General features: G+C 41.0%; 2 protein-coding genes across 2 annotated transcripts; one reads left to right on the forward strand and one right to left on the reverse strand.

Moving 5' to 3' along the window:
• Positions 1–557: 557 nt before the first annotated feature.
• On the reverse strand, positions 558–25,570 carry LOC115186593 (zinc finger protein 135-like; the record flags this gene model as incomplete). Its single annotated transcript, XM_029746182.1, has 2 exons — positions 558–1,077; positions 24,840–25,570. Coding segments are annotated over 2 exons (1,251 nt in total), but the record flags the coding sequence as incomplete, so codon positions are not given.
• On the forward strand, positions 14,221–15,084 carry LOC115186597 (zinc finger protein 180-like; the record flags this gene model as incomplete). Its single annotated transcript, XM_029746185.1, has 1 exon — positions 14,221–15,084. A coding segment is annotated over one exon (864 nt), but the record flags the coding sequence as incomplete, so codon positions are not given.

Below are 25,570 nucleotides of genomic sequence, written 5' to 3' on the forward strand. Positions count from 1 at the left end.
ACATTGTGACATCATTAATATACTCCTACTACAATGTTAAAACATTCTACATTGTGACATAATTAAAATACTCCTACTACAATGTTAAAACATTCTACATTGTGACATTATTTCATTGATATCATGAAACAACTCCTTCATGTATTTTCTGATGTTTAATCAGAGGTCTTTTACTAGAGTATCTCTTCCCACATTGATCACAGCTATAAGGTTTCTCTCCTGTGTGTGTTCTCTGGTGTATAGTCAGCTGGCCAGATGTAGTAAAACTCTTCCCACATTGATCACAGCTAAATGGTTTCTCTCCTGTGTGTGTTCTATGGTGTACCTTCAGACTGCTAGAACAAAAAAAACTCTTCCCACATTGAGTACAGCTATATGATTTCTCTCCTGTGTGTGTTCTATGGTGTACCTTCAGATGACTAGAACGAAAAAAACTCTTCCCACATTGAGTACAGCTATATGGTTTCTCTTGTTTCTCTCCTGTGTGTTCTCTGATGTGATATCAGGCTTCTTGACTGGGTAAAACTCTTTCCACATTGAGTACAGCTAAAAGGTTTTTCTCCTGTGTGTTTTTTCTGGTGTCTCTTCAGACAGCTAGAACGAAAAAAACTCTTCCCACATTGAGTACAGCTATATGGTTTCTCTCGTTTCTCTCCTGTGTGTGTTCTCTGATGTGATATCAGGCTTCTTGACTGCGTAAAACTTTTTCCACATTGATTACAGCTAAAATATTTCTCTCCTGTGTGTGTTCTCTGGTGTGATACCAGGCTACTTGACTGAGTAAAACCCTTGCCACACTGATCACAGCCATATGGCTGCTCTCCTGTGTGTGTTCTCTGGTGTGATACCAGGCTACTTGACTGAGTAAAACCCTTGCCACACTGATCACAGCCATATGGCTGCTCTCCTGTGTGTGTTCTCTGGTGTGATACCAGGCTACTTGACTGAGTAAAACTCTTGCCACACTGATCACAGCTATAAGGCTTCTCTCCTGTGTGTGTTCTCTGGTGTGATACCAGGTGGCTTGACTGAGTAAAACTCTTCCCACATTGATTACAGCTGTAAGGTTTCTCTCCTGTGTGTACTCGCTGGTGTTTTTTCAATTCTGATGAAGACTTGAAACGTTTCCCACAGTCAGAGCAGCAGTGAGATTTCTTTCCTGTGGGTCTCTGATGGTGTTTCTTGAGGTGTCCTGATGTGGAGAGACTCTTCTCTGCCTTGTCAGCTTCACGACGTTGTTGAGGCTCCCCAGAGGATCCATGATAGTCACGTCTCTCTCCTGTATGAACGTCAAAGTCAGACAGTCAATATAGTGAATGTTTAAATGTTTTTTGACATTGACAAATGTCGTCTAAGTCTTGTTTTACTTTGATTTTGGTCCACCAGCCACTGTATCAGGCAGATGATAGAATATACCAGCCACTGATTTTTTACCAGCCCAAATATTTTTTTGCCATGACTGCTTACACCAAAAATCACAACAACAAGAAACTAATGAGCAGCTTGGCAATGTTTGTAAAACAAGAAATGTAATTATGAAGTAATGTGGTATATTGCTCAATGGAATTACATTTTTGTGACAAGAGACTTAACCAATGTGTTAAAATAATTCATTTAGATACAATAGTAATGATGAACATGAAGAATCACCAAAGTGCCTCCATAACACATCACTACACACCACACTGTCCTGCCAGATAAACTGCTGATCACTACACACCACACTGTCCTGACAGATAAACTGATCACCACACACCACACTGTCCTGCCAGATAAACTGATCACTACACACCACACTGTCCTGCCAGATAAACTGATCACTACACACCACACTGTCCTGACAGATAAACTGCTGCCTTATTATTATAGTTCAGGGCTCTACGCTGACATGTGTTTCTAAGTTTATATACTGAACAAAAATATAAACGCAACATGGAAAGTGTTGGTCCCATGTTTCATGAGGGATCGTCTGAGGAGGGGAGGGGCTGAGGAGTATTTCTGTCTGTAATGAAGCCCTTTTGTGTGGAAAACCTAATTCTGATTGGCTGGGTCTTGTGCCCCAGTGGGTGGGCATATGGCAGCACACCTGCAGAACCTGCCCAGTCGTGAAATCCATAGATTAGGGCCTAATGAATATATTTCAATTGACTTCTATGAACTGTAACTCAGTAAAATCTTTGAAGTTGTCGCATGTTGCGTTTATATTTTTTGTTGAGTATAGTTAGGAGCTGGGCAATTCCACAGTAACAGAATTACACCAGACTGATTTTTCATTTTAAAATGTATGCAAAACAAAAACCATTGCTGCTTTAAAACCACGTTTGTGTACATCAGTTCAACAACTGCAGGAATTGTGCCCCATTATTAAATAATAGTATTTACTGGTGTTAATCTGACCTTCTGTCTCCTCCTCCTCTTTCACTTCAAAAACTGCATCCTCCTCTTCCTCTTTTACTGTAACATCCTCCTCGTCTTCCTCTTCTTCTTTCACAGTAACATCCTCCTCCTCTTTCACTCTGAACGCTTCTTCCTCTTGTTTAACTGAAACGTCTTTCGCTTCTTCTTTCACTGTAACATCCTCACCCTCTACTTCTTGTTTTACTGTAACATCCTCCTCTTCCTTCTCCTCTTTCACGACAATGTTCAGCCCCAGAGCTTCTTTCTCCGTCCAGCAGACCTCCTCTTCTTTAACAGGAGGGGAGTAGTTTAGGGAGCTCATGTTCGGGGATGTTAGCTAGCTAGCTATCATTAGCGACTAGACTAATGCTAACTTAACCAGCCATCTACTATAGCTGACTAATACAAAATAACGTAATATTAAATTAAATAGGTTAACAAATAGATACGACAGAAGAGTGTCTAAAACACAGTAGCTAATATAGACCAAAAGCGTCTAAATAGCTTGAATCTTTCGGCTATGTTGGCTAGCAAGCTACCGAGGTGGTTGACGAGCTGTTTATGAAGAACCGTCCACTAGATTATACGTCACGCTGCAGCATCGCCTGAAAGACGCACATCGCCGTCTGCTGACTGGAGGGAAACGCAGTTGAGGATCACATTTTAATTACAGACAAAGATTATTTTACATGGATTTAATTAAATAATACTATTATATTGAGACATACAAAGACAGGAATGTGGTAATTGATTAGTGAGAATATTTTTTTTTTCTACAGCACATTTAAGGCAGTTTCATTCAGTCAAACAACATCTAAATAAGTAGCCAGCTACTGTAGGTCTATACTGCTCCTACATGATGTAACAATACATCATGTAGATGTATATATTGAACAGACTAGGTCTATACTGCTCCTACATGGTGTAACAATACATCATGTAGATGTATATAATGAACAGACTAGGTCTATACTGCTCCTACATGGTGTAACAATACATCATGTAGATGTATATAATAAACAGACTAGGTCTATACTGCTCCTACATGGTGTAACAATACATCATGTAGATGTATATAATGAACAGACTAGGTCTATACTGCTCCTACATGGTGTAACAATACATCATGTAGATGTATATAATGAACAGACTAGGTCTATACTGCTCCTACATGGTGTAACAATACATCATGTAGATGTATATAATGAACAGACTAGGTCTATACTGCTCCTACATGGTGTAACAATACATCATGTAGATGTATATAGTGAACAGACTAGGTCTATACTGTTCCTACATGGTGTAACAATACATCATGTAGATGTATATAATGAACAGACTAGGTCTATACTGCTCCTACATGGTGTAACAATACATCATGTAGATGTATATAATGAACAGACTAGGTCCATACTGCTCCTACATGGTGTAACAATACATCATGTAGATGTATATAATGAACAGACTAGGTCTATACTGCTGCTACATGGTGTTACAATACATCATGTAGATGTATATAATGAACAGACTAGGTCTATACTGCTCCTACATGGTGTAACAATACATCATGTAGATGTATATAATGAACAGACTAGGTCTATACTGCTCCTACATGGTGTAACAATACATCATGTAGATGTATATAATGAACAGACTAGGTCTATACTGCTCCTACATGGTGTAACAATACATCATGTAGATGTATATAATGAACAGACTAGGTCCATACTGCTCCTACATGGTGTAACAATACATCATGTAGATGTATATAATGAACAGACTAGGTCTATACTGCTGCTACATGGTGTTACAATACATCATGTAGATGTATATAATGAACAGACTAGGTCTATACTGCTCCTACATGGTGTAACAATACATCATGTAGATGTATATAATGAACAGACTAGGTCTATACTGCTCCTACATGGTGTAACAATACATCATGTAGATGTATATAATGAACAGACTAGGTCTATACTGATCCTACATGGTGTAACAATACAGTGCATTCGGAAAGTATTCAGACCCCTTCACTTTTTCCACATTTTGTTACATTACAGCCTTATTCTAAAATGATTAACACTACCGTTCAAAAGGTTGGAGTCACTTAGAAATGTTCTTGTTTTTGAAAGAAAAACACTTTTTTTGTCCATTAAAATAACATCAAATTGATCTGAAATACAGTGTAGACATTGTTAATGTTGTAAATGACTATTGTAGCTGGAAACAGCTGATTGTTTATGGAATATCTACATAGGCGTACAGAGGCCCTTTATCAGCAACCATCACTCCTGTGTTCCAATGCCACGTTGTGTTAGCTAATCCAAGTTTATCATTTTAAAAGGCTAATTGAGCATTAGAAAACCCTTTTGCAGTTATGTTAGCACAGCTGAAAACTGTTGTGCTGATTTAACAAAGCTTTTGTAAACAGTCTTGTTGCATAACAATCAGGGAGTAGAACAACAATAATCATCACCCTCTTGACCAATCTTCCCTCCCCTTGTCATTGGGTTGATTCAGACCCTGTCAGTGTACCAGGTGGACATTGGGTTGATTCAGACCCTGTCAGTGTACCAGGTGGACATTGGGTTTGATTCAGAGCCTGCCAGTGTACCAGGTGGACATTGGGTTTGATTCAGACCCTGTCAGTGTACCAGGTGGACATTGGGTTTGATTCAGACCCTGTCGGGGGACCAGGTGGACATTGGGTTTTATTCAGACCCTGTCAGTGTACCAGGTGGACATTTGGTTTGATTCAGACCCTGCCAGTGTGCCAGGTGGACATTGGGTTTGATTCAGACCCTGCCAGTGTACCAGATGGACATTGGGTTTAATTCAGACCCTGCCAGTGTACCAAGTGGACATTGGATTTGATTCCGACCCTGCCAGTGTACCAAGTGGACACTGGGTTTGTTCAGACCCTGCCAGTGTACCAGGTGGACATTGGGTTGATTCAGACCCTGTCAGTGTACCAGGTGGACATTGGGTTTGATTCAGAGCCTGCCAGTGTACCAGGTGGACATTGGGTTTGATTCAGACCCTGTCAGTGTACCAGGTGGACATTGGGTTGATTCAGACCCTGTCAGTGTACCAGGTGGACATTGGGTTTGATTCAGAGCCTGCCAGTGTACCAGGTGGACATTGGGTTTGATTCAGACCCTGTCAGTGTACCAGGTGGACATTGGGTTGATTCAGACCCTGTCAGTGTACCAGGTGGACATTGGGTTTGATTCAGACCCTGTCGGGGGACCAGGTGGACATTGGGTTTTATTCAGACCCTGTCAGTGTACCAGGTGGACATTTGGTTTGATTCAGACCCTGCCAGTGTGCCAGGTGGACATTGGGTTTGATTCAGACACTGCCAGTGTACCAGGTGGACATTGGGTTTGATTCAGACCCTGCCAGCATGGCCAGAAATGTATTCCAAGGTCAGTAACTTATAACCACAGAACCACCCCAGACCTTTCATGCATGACTAAAAACACCTATTAGATTTACTGCCATGGTCTAGTATGTCACCGCCTCAGACACCATTCACAATGCTGGCTGAGGTACGAGTAAGACATTTTAGATTTTAGTCATTTAGCAGACGCTCTTATCCAGAGCGACTTATAGTAGTGAATACATACATTTCATGCATTTTTTTTGTACTGGCCCCCCGTGGAAATCAAACCCACAACCCACACACCATGCTGGCATTGCACACACCATGCTCTACCAACTGAGCCACAGGAACATATTATTTCCTAACCATTCACAATGCTGGCTGAGGTACGAGTAAAACATGACATATTATTTCCTAACCATTCACAATGCTGGCTGAGGTACGAGTAAAACATGACATATTATTTCCTAACCATTCCCAATGCTGGCTGAGGTATGAGTAAAACATGACATATTATTTCCTAACCATTCACAATGCTGGCTGAGGTACGAGTAAAACACAACATATTATTTCCTAACCATTCACAATGCTGTCTGAGGTATGAGTAAAACACAACATATTATTTCCTAACCATTCACAATGCTGGCTGAGGTACGAGTAAAACATGACATATTATTTCCTAACCATTCACAATGCTGGCTGAGGTACGAGTAAAACATGACATATTATTTCCTAACCATTCACAATGCTGGCTGAGGTACGAGTAAAACATGACATATTATTTCCTAACCATTCACAATGCTGGCTGAGGTACGAGTAAAACATGACCTATTATTTCCTAACCATTCACAATGCTGGTTGGGGTACGAGTAAAACATGACATATTATATCCTAACCATTCACAATGCTGGTTGGGGTACGAGTAAAACATGACATATTATTTCCTAACCACTCACAATGCTGGCTGAGGTACGAGTAAAACATGACATATTATTTCCTAACCATTCACAATGCTGGCTGAGGTACGAGTAAAACATGACATATTATTTCCTAACCATTCACAATGCTGGCTGAGGTACGAGTAAGACATTTTACATTTTACGATTTCTCAGTTTGGCCGGGCGGCCGGCTCTAGGAAGAGTCTTGGTGGTTCCAAACTTCTTCCATTTAAGAATGATGGAGGCCACTGTGTTCTTGGGGACCTTCAATGCTGAAGACATTTTTTGGTACCCTTCACCAGATCTGTGCCTCGACACAATCCTGTCTCTGAGCAATATGGACAATTCCTTTGACCTCATGGCTCGTTTTTTGTTCTGACATACACTGTCAACTGTGGGACCTTATATAGACAGTTGTGTGCCTTTCCTAATCATGTCTAATCAATTGAATTTACCAGAAGTGGACTCCAATCAAGTTGTAGAAACATTTCAAGGAAGATCAATTGAATCAGGATGCATCTTAGCTCAATTTCGAGTCTCATAGCAAAGGGTCTGAATACTTAAGTAAATACATTTGTAAAAATGTTTTAAAAAAATGATTTTGTTTTGTCATTATGGGTTATTGTGATGTCATTATGGGGTATTGATTATTCAATTATAAAATTATTCAACTTTAGAATAAGGCTGTAATGTAACTAAATGTGTAAAAAGTGAAGGGGTCTGAATACTTAATGAATGCACTGTATACCCCTTGCAGTTTTGTACACAGTCATGTGATACGTGGTATAGAAGAGTCCAATCTTAGGAGAGTATATGGGAGGCACTATACTGTGTGTCTGCAGGTGTCTATCTGGTCAAAACCACTGATACAGGAGCCCCTCCACCCTCTGGTGGGATTGATCATGTCTACAGAGAAACCTAGATTCAAATACTTAGATTTGTGTGTATTGGGTATATGTCGTGAAATTGTTAGATATTACTTATTAGATATTACTGCACTGTCGGAGCTAGAAACACAAGCATTTCACTACACCCACAATAACATCTGCTAAACACGTGTATGTGACCAAAAAAATGTGATTTTGATTTGAATTAAACGTCCTATTTATCAAAGATGCTTTTGGCTGGAGTCAAAATGACTCCAAAGGATTTGAATTTGTTAAAAGTCCATATTGATACAGAAACACTAAACCATGATTTAGATGTATTAACAACCAGTTGATTGACAAAGTCATGAAAAATTGGAAGAATTGAATAAAATACATTTTGGCTATGATAAAAGATATGCCTCTGGGGTCAAAATGATCCATGTCAGAAGTATGGTTCAATGCAAATATGTAGTGGGTGTAAAGTTTTTTTTAAATTCTCACTCATTTAAAACGAATCAATCAACACATGCTTCTCTTTGAACGACTTAATATAATATGAAACATTTATGAAATAAATGAAAAATAAACGTTTGGTTCCTCAACTGCGTTGCCCTCCAGTCAGCAGATGGCGATGTGCGTCTTTTAGGTTCAGGCGATGCTGCCAGTGTGACGTATTAATCTAGTGGACGGACGCTCCTTCAACAACAACAGCTAGTCAGACACCTCGGTAGCTTTCTAGCAAACATAGCTACAACATTCACGCTCTTTACACTGTTTTGGTGTATATTAGTCGCAGTGTTTTAAACACACTTCTGTCGTATGTACTTGTTGGCCCATTTAATTATATATTTACGTTGTTTGTCAGCTAGCTGGTTTGCTAAGTTAGCTTAGAACTAGGCTAGTCGCTAATGCTAGCTAGCTAACATCCCCGACCATGAGTTCACTAAGCTACTCTCCTCCTGCTAAAGAAGAGGTCTGCTGGACGGAGAAAGAAACTCTCGTTAAAGAGGAGGAGGAAGAGAAGGATGTTACAATACAAAAACAAGTAGAGGGTGAGGCTGTTACAGTGAAAGATGAAGAGAAAGACGTTTCAGTGAAAGAAGAGGAAGACGCGTTCAGAGTGAAAGAGGAAGAGGAAGATGCAGTTTTTGGAGTGAAAGAGGAGGAGGGGGAGATGACTGTCACATTGGAGGAAGAAGAGGAGGTTGGAGATCTGTTTAACACCAGTAAGTACCGTCTCTGCAGTCGTTGAACCAATATGCCGTAAAGGGGTTCTACACTTTAATGTTGTTCTGTAGGAATGGCTGAAGCTACACTGTAACGTGTAGAACATCAAGAGTGGACCATCAACAACACGTTAACAATTGATCAAATGCATCCAATGACAATGCCTGAAATACTGTAGTCCTCAATATCTCCTATTAGATTAGCCCAAGATGTTCTCTTAAAGGGGCAATCAGCAGTTGTTACATCCATTTTGGGACTTATACATTAATGATATGTACCCATTGTTTCTTGAAGAAATCACTTATAAATGCCTCATGAGCTTAGTTCAACTGTCGTACCCCATCAGAACCCAAAATATAACCTTTTTTTAAGTCCAATGTTTGTCATGAAATATAAACAAACATTGTATATCCTCAAAACATGGTTAAAACTAGAATGTTGATATCATGGATGGTTGTATTTCTCCAGCCCCATCCCTCAGCTTTTTACCGAAACGGACAGGGAGTACGCTTTGTTATTGTTTCTACTGCTGATTGCTGCCCCCGTTACTCCTCAAGGTCCAAGGACTGTATGTTATTTTCAGAGGTCGACTGGCTCTGGCAGTCAAAATAGTCAAATATTCCATCATCAAATCAAATGGATTTATATAGCCCTTCTTACATCTGCTGATATCTCAAAGTGCTGTACAGAAACCCAGCCTAAAACCCCAAACAGCAAGCAATGCAGGTGTAGAAGCACGGTGGCTAGGAAAAACTCCCTAGAAAGGCCAAAACCTAGGAAGAAACCTAGAGAGGAACGAGGCTATGAGGGGTGGCCAGTCCTCTTCTGGCTGTGCCGGGTGGAGATTATAACAGAACATGGCCAAGATGTTGAAATGTTCATAAATGACCAGCATGGTCAAATAATAATTACAGTAGTTGTCGAGGGTGCAACAAGTCAGCCTCTCAAGAGTAAATGTCAGTTGGCTTTTCATAGCCAATCATTGAGAGTATCTCTACCGCTCCTGCTGTCTCTAGAGAGTTGAAAGCAGCAGGTCTGGGACAGGCAGCACGTTCGGTGAACAGGTCAGGGTTCCATAGCTGCAGGCAGAACAGTTGAAACTGGAGCAGCAGCACGGCCAGGTGGACTGGGGACAGCAAGGAGTCATCATGCCAGGTAGTCCTGAGGCATGGTCCTAGGGCTCAGGTCCTCCGAGAGAGAGAGAGAGAAAGAAAGAGAGAGAGAATTAGAGAGAGCATACTTAAATTCACACAGGACACTGGATAAGACAAGAGAATACTCCAGATGTAACAGACTGACCCTAGCCCCCCGACACATAAACTACTGCTGCATAAATACTGGAGGCTGAGACAGGGGGGTCAGGAGACACTGTGGCCCCATCCGACGATTCCCCCGGACAGGGCCAAACAGGCAGGATATAACCCTACCCACTTTGCCAATGCACAGCCCCCACACCACTAGAGGGATAACTTCAACCACCAACTTACCATCCTGAGACAAGGCCGAGTATAGCCCACAAAGATCTCCGCCACGGCACAACCCAAGGGGGGTGCCAACCCAGACAGGAAGACCTTGTCAGTGACTCAACCCACTCAAGTGACGCACCCCTCCTAGGGACGGCATGGAAGAACACCAGTAAGCCAGTGACTCAGGCCCTGTAATAGGGTTAGAGGCAGAGAATCCCAGTGGAGTGAGGGGAACCGGCCAGGCAGAGACAGCAAGGGCGTTCGTTGCTCCAGAGCCTTTCCGTTCACCTTCACACTCCTGGGCCAGACTACACTCAATCATAGGACCTACTGAAGAGATGAGTCTTCAGTAAAGACTTAAAGGTTGAGACCGAGTCTGCGTCTCTCACATGGGTAGGCAGACCATTCCATAAAAATTGAGCTCTATAGGAGAAAGCCCTGCTTCCAGCTGTTTGCTTAGACATTCTAGGGACAATTAGGAGGCCTGCGTCTTGTGACCGTAGCGTACGTGTAGGAATGTACGGCAGGACCAAATCGGAAAGATAGGTAGGAGCAAGCCCATGTAATGCTTTGTAGGTTAGCAGTAAAACCTTGAAATCAGCCCTTGCCTTAACAGGAAGCCAGTGTAGAGAGGCTAGCACTGGAGTAATATGATCAAATTTTTTTGGTTCTAGTCAAGATTCTAGCAGCCGTATTTAGCACTAACTGAAGTTTATCTAAAAGTGAATCGATTCTCAATTGCGATTCAATCGATCACTGCCTGCACCTGCTCGCCCGTCCAGCATCACTACTCTGGACGGCTCTGACTTAGAATACGTGGACAACTACAAATACCTGGGTGTCTGGCTAGACTGTAAACTCTCCTTCCAGACTCACATTAAGCATCTTCAATCCAAAATGAAATAGAGAATCGGCTTCCTATATCGCAACAAAGCATCCTTCACTCATGCTGCCAAACATACCCTCATAAAACCGACCATCCCACCAATCCTCGACTTCTGCGATGTCATCTATAAAATAGCCTCCAACACTCTACTCAACAAACTGGATGCAGTCTATCACAGTGCCATCCGTTTTGTCACCAAAGTCCCATATACCACCCACCATTGCGACCTGTACGCTCTCGTTCGTTGCCCCTCGCTTAATACTCGTTGCCAAACCCACTGGCTACAGGTTATCTACAGGTCTCTGCTAGGTAAAGCCCCTCCTTATTTCAGCTCACTGGTCACCATAGCAGCACCCACTCGTAGCATGCGCTCCAGCAGGTATATCTCACTGGTCACCCCCAAAGCCAATTCCTCCTTTGGTCGTCTTTCCTTCCAGTTCTCTGCTGCCAATGACTTGAACGAACTGCAAAAATCTCTGAAGCTGGAGACTCATATCTCCCTCACTAGCTTTAAGAACCAGCTGTCAGAGCAGCTCACAGATCACTGCACCTGTACATAGCCCATCTGTAAACAGCCCATCTATCTACCTACCTCATCCCCATACTGTGTTTATTTATTTATCTTGCTCCTTTGCACCCCAGTATCTCTACTTGCACATTCATCTTCTGCACATCTACCATTCCAGTGTTTAATTGCTATATTGTAATTACTTCGCCACCATGGCCTATATATTGCCTTAACTTACCTCATTTGCACTCACTGTATATATATTTTTTGTTTTCTTTTGTTCTACTGTATTATTGACTGTATGTTTTGTTTATTCCATGTGTAACTCTGTGTTGTTGTATGTGTCGAATTGCTATGCTTTATCTTGCAGTTGCAAATGAGAACTTGTTCTCAACTAGCCTACCTGGTTAAATAAAGGTGAAATAAAAAAAATAAAAAATAAATGATGGGTCCTACAGTAGGTCTATGTTATTGTTAGGTGAAGTTATGGGTCCTACAGTAGGTCTATGTTATTGTTAGGTGAAGTAATGGGTCCTACAGTAGGTCTATGTTATTGTTAGGTGAAGTTATGGGTCCTACAGTAGGTCTATGTTGTTGTTAGGTGAAGTTATGGGTCTTACAGTAGGTCTATGTTATTGTTAGGTGAAGTTATGGGTCCTACAGTAGGTCTATGTTATTGTTAGGTGAAGTTATGGGTCCTACAGTAGGTCTATGTTGTTGTTAGGTGAAGTTATGGGTCCTACAGTAGGTCTATGTTATTGTTAGGTGAAGTAATGGGTCCTACAGTAGGTCTATGTTATTGTTAGGTGAAGTTATGGGTCCTACAGTAGGTCTATGTTGTTGTTAGGTGAAGTTATGGGTCTTACAGTAGGTCTATGTTATTGTTAGGTGAAGTTATGGGTCCTACAGTAGGTCTATGTTGTTGTTAGGTGAAGTTATGGGTCCTACAGTAGGTCTATGTTATTGTTAGGTGAAGTTATGGGTCCTACAGTAGGTCTATGTTATTGTTAGGTGAAGTTATGGGTCCTACAGTAGGTCTATGTTGTTGTTAGGTGAAGTTATGGGTCCTACAGTAGGTCTATGTTATTGTTAGGTGAAGTTATGGGTCCTACAGTAGGTCTATGTTGTTGTTAGGTGAAGTTATGGGTCCTACAGTAGGTCTATGTTGTTGTTAGGTGAAGTTATGGGTCCTACAGTAGGTCTATGTTATTGTTAGGTGAAGTTATGGGTCCTACAGTAGGTCTATGTTGTTGTTAGGGGAAGTTATGGGTCCTACAGTAGGTCTATGTTATTGTTAGGTGAAGTTATGGGTCCTACAGTAGGTCTATGTTGTTGTTAGGTGAAGTTATGGGTCCTACAGTAGGTCTATGTTATAGTTATGGGTCCTACAGTAGGTCTATGTTATTGTTAGGTACAGTTATGGGTCCTACAGTAGGTCTATGTTATTGTTAGGTGAAGTTATGGGTCCTACAGTAGGTCTATGTTATTGTTAGGTGAAGTTATGGGCCAATTTGGCAAACACTTAGTGTACAAACCCTCATTGTCAGGCTGATGGAAAAGCTAGCCAAAGAAAATTTTACTGATTGAAGTGTTTAGGTATAAAGCAGTTGATTTGCGATGATGACACAACCATTATATTAAGCAGGACATTCAAACGAGCCTTACAATTATAATCCAAAGTAGTGTGAAATGAACTCATCACCAACCTGGAAATGGAGGTTACTCCCCTGAGTTTCCCCCATTCATATTCAGAATACATTGTGAAAAACTAAAATCTTTGCTCACCATTTTTGCTCCAGGCAGATATACTACATCCATAACTATCGGTTTCCTCATTAGCAGGGAGGAGTTTCTGAAATCAAATTGCATGTGCATCGCTCTCGTGCTGCAATTTTAGCAAACACAGAAAGGGGCCTATATTGGAGACCAAAAGTCGTCTGGCACAGTGCTTAGAGTTTCAAAAACATGAATAACTTAATTTCTAGCCTACAATCATCGATGTTACTACTAATGTGAAAACAAGACTAAATATGACTATTCTTGCTCATTTTAAGGTAAATGTCAAATCTTAACATTCATTACAGACGTCAATTGTTGTACAACATCATGGCTACGCTGTTGGCATCATCCTTTTATAGGGGTTTACTGCTGTTGTGGGCCTTTAACCATCTGTCTGACTTTGTTGTTCACACAGGAGAGAGACGTGACTATCGTGGATCCTCTGGGGAGCCTCAACAACCTCATGATGCTGACGAGGCAGAGAAGAGTCTCTCCAGATCAGAACACCTCAAGAAACACCTGCAGAGATCCACAGGGAAGAGAACTCACTGCTGCTCTGACTGTGGGAAGAGATTCACCTCATCAGGCATTAAAATTCATCAGAGAACACACACAGGAGAGAAATCTTATAGCTGTGGTCAATGTGGGAAGAGTTTTGGTCAATATTGCCATCTGACTCAACACAAGAGAACACACACAGGAGAGAAATCTTATAGCTGTGGTCAATGTGGGAAGACTTTTGGTCAATCTGGAGAGCTGACAGTGCACCAGAGAACACACACAGGAAATAAACCTTATAGCTGTGGTCAATGTGGGATGAGTTTTGGCCAATCTTGCCAGCTGACATTACACCAGAGAACACACACAGGAGAGAAATCTTACAGCTGTGATCAATGTGGGAAGAGTTTTGGTCGATCTGGCCATCTAACTCAACACCACAGAACACACACAGGAGAGAAACCTTATAGCTGTGGTCAATGTGGGAAGAGTTTTGGTCAATCTGGCCAGCTGACTATACACCAGAGAATACACACAGGAGAGAAACCTTATAGCTGTGGTCAATGTGGGAAGAGTTTTGTGGCATCTAGAAGTTTGACTCTACACCAGAGAACACACACAGGAGAGAAACCTTATAGCTGTGGTCAATGTGGGAAGAGTTTTGGTAGATCTTGCCATCTGACTCAACACAAGAGAACACATACAGGAGAGAAATCTTATAGCTGTGGTCAATGTGGGAAGAGTTTTGGTCAATCTGGAGAGCTGACAGTGCACCAGAGAACACACACAGGAGAGAAACCTTATAGCTGTGGTCAATGTGGGAAGAGTTTTGGTCAATCTGGCCAGCTGACTATACACCAGAGAATACATTCAGGAGAGAAATCTTATAGCTGTGACCAATGTGGGAAGAGTTTTGGTGGATCTGGACAGCTGACAGTGCACCAGAGAACACACACAGGAGAGAAACCTTATAGCTGTGGTCAATGTGGGAAGAGTTTTGGTCAATCTGGATCTCTGACTCTACACCATAGAATACACACAGGAGAGAAACCTTATAGCTGTGATCAATGTGGGAAGAGATGTACTACATCTGGCCAGCTGACTCTACACCAGAGAACACACACAGGAGAGAAAACTTATAGCTGTGACCAATGTGGGAAGAGATACTCTAGTAAAATATCTCTGATCAAACATCAGAAAATACATACATTAAGGAATTGTTTCATGATATCAATGAATTAATGTCACAATGTAGAAAGTTTTAACATTGTAGTAGGAGTATTTTAATGATGTCACAATGTAGAACCCTAAACGTTTGTCCCCTGTTCTATTGATTTCAACATGATATGGATATTAGCCCCAGGAGGAAAATCCAGGCTCTGAAATGGAAGAGTTACTATTTATGAGATTTAACAAAAAGTGACTAACACAAAAATAGTTGTGTTACACTTACCACGTTGGTGACCCACTTGAATCAAAATGTAGCTAGCTGTTTTCTATAAATTGTCCTCTAACCAGTGATGTACACATTACTCCCAGATTCCGTGTGGTTTTGGAGCTGTTCGTTTTAACAGGATGTGTAATCTCATCTTCCTCCTTTCGCACAATTGTTGCCAGCAGCATACCACCCTGCATCCCACTGCTGGCTTGCTTCTGAAGCTAAGCAGGGTTGGTCCTGGTCAGTCCCTGGATGGGAGACCAGATGCTGCTGGAAGTGGTGTTGGAGGGCCAGTAGGAGGCACCCTTTCCTCTGGTCTAAACAATATCCAAATTCCCCAGGGCAGTGATTGGGGACAGGGCCCTGTGTAGGGTGCCGTCTTTCGGATGGGACGTTAACACCCCTACTCACACTTATCGTAAGAGTAGGGGTGTTAACCCCAGTGTCCTGGCTAAATTCCCAATCTGTCCCTCATACCATCATGGATATCTCATCATCCCCAGCTTACAATTGGCTCATTCATCCCCCCTCCTCTCCCCTGTAACTATTCCCCAGGTTGTTGCTGTAAATGAGAATGTGTTCTCAGTCAATTTACCTGGTAAAATAAAAAAAATTAATAAAAAAATCCACATGATATCGATGAGTGATGACAAATAAGTGTTGTGTTCCTTTGTTTAGTGACCCCTAAATTTAAATGCATCACTCCAAAATGTAGCTGACTGTCTTCTGCAGGTTGTCCTCTAATCAGTGAGGTAACAGATATCTCCCATTTCCATGTGTTGTGTTTATTGTGGCAGATGTTTATGTATATAGCACATGTTATGTTTAGGTTTTCAATAAATCACAAACTGTTTCTGCATATTGGTTATTGATTTGGACACGTTAAAACTGTGTTTTGACATTGGGGATATCCCCTCTAGCAACATGTCATTGAAAAGCTGTTGAAAATATGACTATGCAACCAAATATTTCATATTTACATTTCATGTAACATTTAGTCATGATTATTATTAATGCAACCAACTGACCATTTTTGGGGTACAATTATATTAACATTGTTGCCCTGCTTTTAGAATATCTGGGTTCATTCTCAGATGTGCCAAACCAAATGTACTAGAGCATGACATTTTGGACTGGGCCTGATCCAACAACATGCCTATCTAGTGAACCCTGAAAAGAGAGAGAAGCTCTGCAGTGAGGTGGAAAGTTACTACGGATATTGCAGGAGTTTCCTCTTGAAATTAGACATGTCCGTGGTAAGGTTGCTGATTGTCTCAAGGGTGGGCAGTCAAAAACATTTGTGTTTCGCGTTTAGCCAGTGAGTTGCCATGGATCACAATTTATTTTGACTGCACGTTTTTCCATATTGGAGATTAATTTTGTTTGGGCTCGTTCCAAGGGGACGAGAGTTCTAGAAGCTAGTGGGGAGGAAAATATTGTTTTTTTGTTTTTAATTGTTGACAGCCAGTAGACACCATGTTAATATTGGTGAAGGTGAAGCATTGCAGATGATTATTTTTTCAAAATTAGTTTTGGAAAGAAAAAGCAGAAAACGAATAAAATTGTATTATTTAGAAATGTGTTTTTTTATTGTTATTAATTGTTGACAGGAGGTGAAGCATTTTAGTTGATTTTAATATGAAATTGACGTTGTTTTCTGTTGTTGGTGAGAACTTGTCCAACAAAAATGTAGGATATATTTGTTGTGTTAAGGGAGAAGGTGTTACAGGCTTTGGGTTTTCCATTTATGTTTTGAGGTTGGACTTTAGCACGTCTAGCACGTTAGCACGTCTAGCTCGTTAGCACGTCTAGCTCGTTAGCACGTCTAGCTCGTTAGCACGTCTAGCTCGTTAGCATGTCTAGCCCGTTAGCACGTCTAGCTCGTTAGCACGTCTAGCTCGTTAGCACTGTGAGGGAATTTTCTGTTAAACCTTACTAATGCATGTGCAGTAAAATATAATTGTTTAAGCCGAGGCATTGGGCTTGAGATTGGTAAAGAACCTAACTCCTATAACATAGAAAAGTGTGTTGATAGAGGCCTGTTCTAACTGTTCTGGGTGTGTAGAATGAACCCATGATGTTCTAACTGTTCTGGGTGTGTAGAATGAACCCATGATGTTCTAACTGTTCTGGGTGTGTAGAATGAACCCATGACGTTCTAACTGTTCTGGGTGTGTAGAATGAACCCATGATGTTCAGACACTCAGCCAAGAATACGAGTAAAACATGACATGTTATTTCCTAACCATTCACAATGCTGGCTGAGGTACGAGTAAAACATGACATATTATTTCCTAACCATTCACAATGCTGGCTGAGGTACAAGTAAAACATGACATGTTATTTCCTAACCATTCACAATGCTGGCTGAGGTACGAGTAAAACATGACATGTTATTTCCTAACCATTCACAATGCTGGCTGAGGTACAAGTAAAACATGACATGTTATTTCCTAACCATTCACAATGCTGGCTGAGGTACGAGTAAAACATGACATATTATTTCCTAACCATTCACAATGCTGGCTGAGGTACGAGTAAAACATGACATATTATTTCCTAACCATTCACAATGCTGGCTGAGGTACGAGTAAAACATGACATATTATTTCCTAACCATTCACAATGCTGGCTGAGGTACGAGTAAAACATGACATATTATTCCCTAACCATTCACAATGCTGGCTGGGGTACGAGTAAAACATGACATATTATTTCCTAACCATTCACAATGCTGGCTGAGGTACGAGTAAAACATGACATATTATTTCCTAACCATTCACAATGCTGGCTGAGGTACAAGTAAAACATGACATGTTATTTCCTAACCATTCACAATGCTGGCTGAGGTACGAGTAAAACATGACATGTTATTTCCTAACCATTCACAATGCTGGCTGAGGTACAAGTAAAACATGACATGTTATTTCCTAACCATTCACAATGCTGGCTGAGGTACAAGTAAAACATGACATGTTATTTCCTAACCATTCACAATGCTGGCTGAGGTACGAGTAAAACATGACATATTATTTCCTAACCATTCACAATGCTGGCTGAGGTACGAGTAAAACATGACATATTATTTCCTAACCATTCACAATGCTGGCTGAGGTACGAGTAAAACATGACATATTATTTCCTAACCATTCACAATGCTGGCTGAGGTACGAGTAAAACATGACATATTATTCCCTAACCATTCACAATGCTGGCTGAGGTACGAGTAAAACATGACATATTATTTCCTAACCATTCACAATGCTGGCTGAGGTACTAGTAAAACATGACATGTTATTTCCTAACCATTCACAATGCTGGCTGAGGTACAAGTAAAACATGACATGTTATTTCCTAACCATTCACAATGCTGGCTGAGGTACGAGTAAAACATGACATGTTATTTCCTAACCATTCACAATGCTGGCTGAGGTACGAGTAAAACATGACATGTTATTTCCTAACCATTCACAATGCTGGCTGGGGTACGAGTAAAACCTCATTGTGTTACTTTTTATTATTACTTTTTATTTTAGTCTACTTGGTAAATATTTTCTTCTTCTTGAACTGCACTGTTGGTTAAGGGCTTGTAAGTAAAGCATTTCATGGTAAAGTCTAATTTGGTGTCTTGACGGATTTGTAAAAAACGGTTTATCATAACGCTATATATTTTTTGTTAAATGTTGCTGACACCCCTCCCCAGAGGTGTCTCATTATTGGGATTCATTGCTGATTCCTACCTGTAGCTCACTATGAGGTGTCTAGTGATACAGGTTAAGGGTCCTGTTGGAGATTGGTGGTTGGTAGCGGAGTCGAGGGAACAAGCAGGGTTGGACACGGCCATGTTATTATCCCACACACAGTCTCTGTGGTTCATATGAACCCCATTCCTGGGAATTAGATTTGATTACAAATCTCCCCTGTCTGTTACCACAGAAGGGTTCCGTCTGTCCCATTCCCAGCTAGGTTACGAGGTGCTTTGTCACCAGTACCTATGACTGATTGATAGGGGAGTGGTTTCAGTCTGTCCCATTCCCAGCTAGGTTACGAGGTGCTTTGTCACCAGTACCTATGACTGGTTGATAGCGGAGTGGTTTCAGTCTGTCCATTCCCAGCTAGGTTACGAGGTGCTTTGTCACCAGTACCTATGACTGGTTGATAGGGGAGTGGTTTCAGTCTGTCCATTCCCAGCTAGGTTACGAGGCGCTTTGTCACCCGTACCTATGACTGGTTGATAGGGGAGTGGTTTCAGTCTGTCCATTCCCAGCTAGGTTACGAGGTGCTTTGTCACCAGTACCTATGACTGGTTGATAGGGGAGTGGTTTCAGTCTGTCCATTCCCAGCTAGGTTACGAGGTGCTTTGTCACCAGTACCTATGACTGGTTGATAGGGGAGTGGTTTCAGTCTGTCCATTCCCAGCTAGGTTACGAGGTGCTTTGTCACCAGTACCTATGACTGGTTGATAGGGGAGTGGTTTCAGTCTGTCCCATTCCCAGCTAGGTTACGAGGTGCTTTGTCACCAGTACCTATGACTGGTTGATAGGGGAGTGGTTTCAGTCTGTCCATTCCCAGCTAGGTTACGAGGTGCTTTGTCACCAGTACCTATGACTGGTTGAAACAAGGTAGCCTAACCACCAGAAAAACCTCTTCCTGAGCCTTCTCCTCCCGCTGCGGCTGGCCTTCGTAAATTCTGATGTTATGCTCCTATAGTTTCTGGTAATAGACTACACCAGCAGTCGTTATGCTCATGTAGTTTATGGTAATAGACTACACCAGCAGTCGTTATGCTCCTATAGTTTCTGGTAATAGACTACACCAGCAGTCGTTATGCTCCTATAGTTTCTGGTAATAGGCTACACCAGCAGTCGTTATGCTCCTATAGTTTCCGGTAATAGACTACACCAGCAGTCGTTATGCTCCTATAGTTTCTGGTAATAGGCTACACCAGCAGTCGTTATGCTCCTATAGTTTCTGGTAATAGGCTACACCAGCAGTCGTTATGCTCCTATAGTTTCCGGTAATAGACTACACCAGCAGTCGTTATGCTCCTATAGTTTCTGGTAATAGGCTACACCAGCAGTCGTTATGCTCCTATAGTTTCTGGTAATAGGCTACACCAGCAGTCGTTATGCTCCTATAGTTTCTGGTAATAGGCTACACCAGCAGTCGTTATGCTCCTATAGTTTCTGGTAATAGGCTACACCAGCAGTCGTTATGCTCCTATAGTTTCTGGTAATAGGCTACACCAGCAGTCGTTATGCTCCTATAGTTTCTGGTAAAAGGCTACACCAGCAGTCAGCAACCTTTTCCATTTGGTGCCAATTTATTTGACCATTTCTACTGATCTGGTGCCAGTTATGATTTTCATATTCACATTTTACTTGAACAGTTTCATTTAATTTATAATAATAGTAATAATAATTATAATAGTCTTTATATCTCAACAATTCTCTGTGGTTAATCTACATTATATTTAAATTAAAATATAAATAAACATTTTTATTGCCATTGCTACGTTTTTTTTTTTAAACCTACATAAAGCTCAAATTTAAACATTGCAGCCTGCAGGTAGAAAATATGATAAAAAATAAATATCATATAAATCACATTGCTGCACATGGCCTGTCTTCAATGAACTTGCAACATTGTATAAAATATTCAGGGCTCTCAGTTTCCCGCCAGTGAGTTCTGGACAGACACAGCTGTAGGCTATTTGTGCAAAGGATAAGAAGTAATCAGGTATTTTATGACATTTCCACTGGATCAGAGAATTACATTTTTCCCTTTTATGCTGAGTGGTTATCGAAAGGGCGAGAGCTGGAAATATTTTACGAAAATACTTTGAGGAAATATTGTCATAGGCAATTGATTTTAGTAAGACTTTGTTTACTTGCTGTTTGAGGTGAAGAAAAAATTACTTTGAGAAGCTCCACAACTCATTAGTGGTGGTGTGTTAAGACAACCAGAAATACTATCAGACATCCACAAATGGGCACATTTATAGGCCTACATTTGCGAGCAGGACAGGTAGACTAGTCCTACTGCTATCAAATCAAAATGTATTTGTCACGTGCGCCAAATACAACAGGTGTACAGTGAAATGCTGACTTACAGGCTCTAACCAACAGTGCAATTTCTAAGTTAAAAAAATGCACTCGAACTATGTAACTTTTAGTGGCTGCTTATGTTACGCTGGGAAACAGTTTTCATGGGCACAGAAATGCTAAATCATTTCAGAGTTTGCTAAATCCAATGGTTCTAACCGAGAGTCATCTTAACTTTATTGACACCCAAATGGATACTGTCATTAACACAGTTCTTCAATAATTACACATAATACTGTAGCTGTTTAGTTACAGTCTAGAGGTCGACCGATTATGATTTTTCAACGCCGATACCGATTATTGGAGGCCCAAAAAAGCCGATACCGATTAATCGGACATTTTTGAAAAATTTCTTTGTAATAATGACAATTACAACAATACTGAATGAACACTTATTTTAACTTAATATAATACATCAATAAAATCAATTTAGCCTCAAATAAATAATGAAACATGTTAAATTTGGTTTAAATAATGCAAAAACAAAGTGTTGGAGAAGAAAGTAAAAGTGCAATATGTGCCATGTAAGAAAGCTAACGTTTAAGTTCCTTGCTCAGAACATGAAAACATATGAAAGCTGGTGGTTCCTTTTAACATGAGTCTTCAATATTCCCAGGTAAGAAGTTTTAGGTTGTAGTTATTATAGGAATTATAGGACTATTTCTCTATATACAATTTGTATTTCATATACCTTTGACTATTGGATGTTCTTTTAGGCACTTTAGTATTGCCAGTGTAACAGTATAGCTTCCGTCCCTCTCCTCGCTCCTACCTGGACTCGAACCAGCAACACATCGACAACAGCCACCCTCGAAGCAGCGTTACCCATGCAGAGCAAGGGGAACAACTACTCCCAAGTCTCAGAGCGAGTGACGTTTGAAACGCTATTAGCGCGCACCCGGCTAACTAGCTAGCCATTTCACATGGGTTACACCAGCCTCGTCTTGGGAGTTGACAGGCTTGAAGTCAAAACCAGCGCAATGCATTGCGAAAGCTGCTGGCAAAACGCACGAAAGTGCTGTTTGAATTAATGCTTACGAGCCTGCTGCTGCCTACCATCGCTCAGTCAGACTGCTCTATCAAATCATAGACTTAATTATAATATAATAACACATAGAAATACGAGCCTTTGGTCATTAATATGGTCGAATCCAGAAACTATCATCTTGAAAAAAAAACGTTTTTTTTCTTTCAGTGAAATACAGAACTGTTCCGTATTTTATCTAACGGTGGCATCCCTAAGTCTAAATATTGCTGTTACATTGCACAACCTTCAATGTTATGTCATAATTACGTAAAATTCTGGCAAATTAGTTTGCAACGAGCCAGGCGGCCCAAACTGTTGCATATACCCTGACTCTGCGTGCAATGAACGGAAGAGAAGTGACACAATTTCACCTGGTTAATATTGCCTGCTAACCTGGATTTATTTTAACTAAATATGCAGGTTTAAAAATATATACTTCTGTGTATTGATTTTAAGAAAGTCATTGATGTTTATGGTTAGGTACAGTCGTGCAACGATTGTGCTTTTTCGCAAATGGCTTTTGTTAAATCATCCCCCGTTTGGCGAAGTTGGCTGTCTTTGTTAGGAAGAAATAGTATTCACACAGTTCGCAACGAGCCAGGCGGCCCAAACTGCTGCATATACCCTGACTGTTGCAGAGGTGACACATTTTCCCTAGTTAACTCTTTCACACGTACCATCACACGGGGTGTGATCATTCTACAGTGGTCCCTGAAGCGTACGATCACACCCCGTGTGATTAGAACACTCATTTACAACGGACAGTTACCAATGACGCAACAATCAGCGTTTGAGCTGGCCACACTTTTTTTCAGAAACTATTTACACAAACACAGTCCTTACAAAGTTATGTCCAGAATGTGAGCAGTTTATTTTTGGATGCAATGTTTAGATATTCACAGAAGTATCTATAGCACAACACGATCATCCTAACCGGAAAAATGTAGGCTACATTTGTCCTAGCGCTAACTGAGGAAAGATTGACCCAACACAAGCGGTCATATTTATCTAACTCTGGGCTGACATAAACTACAATATGAATTAGCTAATAGCAATTACTATGTATAATTAATCACATCACGGGTGAGCTCACCATTGATCAAACTCATTAGGTAAAACACTTTCTAGAAATCGAAAGTAATCCGTCGATTAGTTTCAGCACGCAGCCATGCATTTTTCCCCCTCACAGAAACCGAAGACAAGATGAGTTTGGTCTGTTTATAGTATGCATGTTGAAGGGGTGTGTCATCTACCGTCGTTCACATCCCACCATTCATTTCCAGAAGTCCTCAAAAAATGAGTGAACTCTTACTCACCTCATTTTGTTATAACATTTTTTGGTCAAACAGACGATTACGTGAAACCCAGAATGCATTGTATGTCAACAAACATTGCTGCACTGCTGGAAACAGCTTAGCTCATCATAATCAGTACAACCTTCAAAAAAGTATTTTACACACATAATATGTGCCCATTACAATCTACGCAAGAATCAGAATGCATGATTTGTCACCTAGAATTGAAAACGTGAATAAAACAGTAAATACACAAATAATTACCACACAAAACATTTTCTGACAGTGATTTATTGATACAAATGGCGGTGCAGGCAATCAATCACGGTAACCTCTGAGCCGTTCAGTGTTGTTGTTTATGTAACAATCACATTCTGGAATGGAGAGAACATTTGAACATCACGTGCATAAAAAAATCTCACGCTGAGGCGTCCGTTAGAGATATTTGGAACTCACGCATGAGAGGGTTAAAATAAATTCATGTTAGCAGGCAATATTAACTAAATACTTACATTTACAAAGACCTGAATGTGTTGATTGATTAGTGCGAATAAAAAAATGTTCACTACATTCCACACTCTGTGTTCTCCTACCCAGGTCTGGTGTTGGAGATCATTCCACACTCTGTGTTCTACTACCCAGGTCTGGTATTGGAGATCATTCCACACTCTGTGTTCTACTACCCAGGTCTGGTGTTGGAGATCATTCCACACTCTGTGTTCTACTACCCAGGTCTGGTGTTGGAGATCATTCTACACTCTGTGGATCTCCTTACATGTATTTTCTGATGTTTAATCAGACCACATGAATGAGAGTATCTCTTGTCACATTGATCACAGCTATACGGCTTCTCTCCTGTGTGTTCTCTGGTGTTGTGTCAGGTTTCTTAGGGAAGCAAAGCTCTTCAAAGTCAGAGCAGTGGTAAGGTGTCTCTCCTGTGTGTGCTCTCTGGTGATACCAGGCTGTTTGACTGAGTAAAACTCTTCCCACACTGATTACAGCTATAAGGTTTCTATCATGTGTGTGTTCTCTGGTGTCTATTCAGGCTGTTTGACTGAGTAAAACTCTTCCCACACTGATCACAGCTATAAGGTTTCTCTCCTGTGTGTGTTCTCTGGTGTCCTTTAAGGTGTTCTATCCGAGAAAAGCTTTTCCCACATTGCTCACAGCTATATGGCTGCTCTCCTGTGTGTGTTCTCTGATGTGATACCAGGTTGCGTGACTGAGTAAAACTCTTCCCACACTGATCACAGCTATAAGGTTTCTCTCCTGTGTGTGTTCTCTGGTACTCTTTGAGGCGTTCTCCCCGAGAAAAGTTTTTCCCACATTGCTCACAGCTATATGGCTGCTTTCCTGTGTGTATTCTCTGGTGTGATACCAGGTTGCTTGACTGAGTAAAACTCTTGCCACATTGCTCACAGCTATATGGCTGCTCTCCTGTGTGTGTTCTCTGGTGTGATACCAGGTTGCTTGCCTGAGTAAAACTCTTGCCACATTGCTCACAGCTATATGGCTGCTCTCCTGTGTGTGTTCTCTGGTGTGATACCAGGTTGCTTGCCTGAGGAAAACTCTTCCCACATTGATCACAGGTGTAAGGCTTCTCTCTTGTGTGTGTTCTCTGGTGTGTTTTCAGATTACTTGAATGAGTAAAACTCTTCCCACATTGATTACAGCTATAAGGTTTTTCTCCTGTGTGTACTCGCTGGTGTTTTTTAAGTTCTGATGAAGATTTGAAACGTTTTCCACAGTC

Source organism: Salmo trutta, unplaced genomic scaffold (assembly GCF_901001165.1).
Source record: "Salmo trutta unplaced genomic scaffold, fSalTru1.1, whole genome shotgun sequence".
Lineage (NCBI taxonomy): Eukaryota > Metazoa > Chordata > Actinopteri > Salmoniformes > Salmonidae > Salmo > Salmo trutta.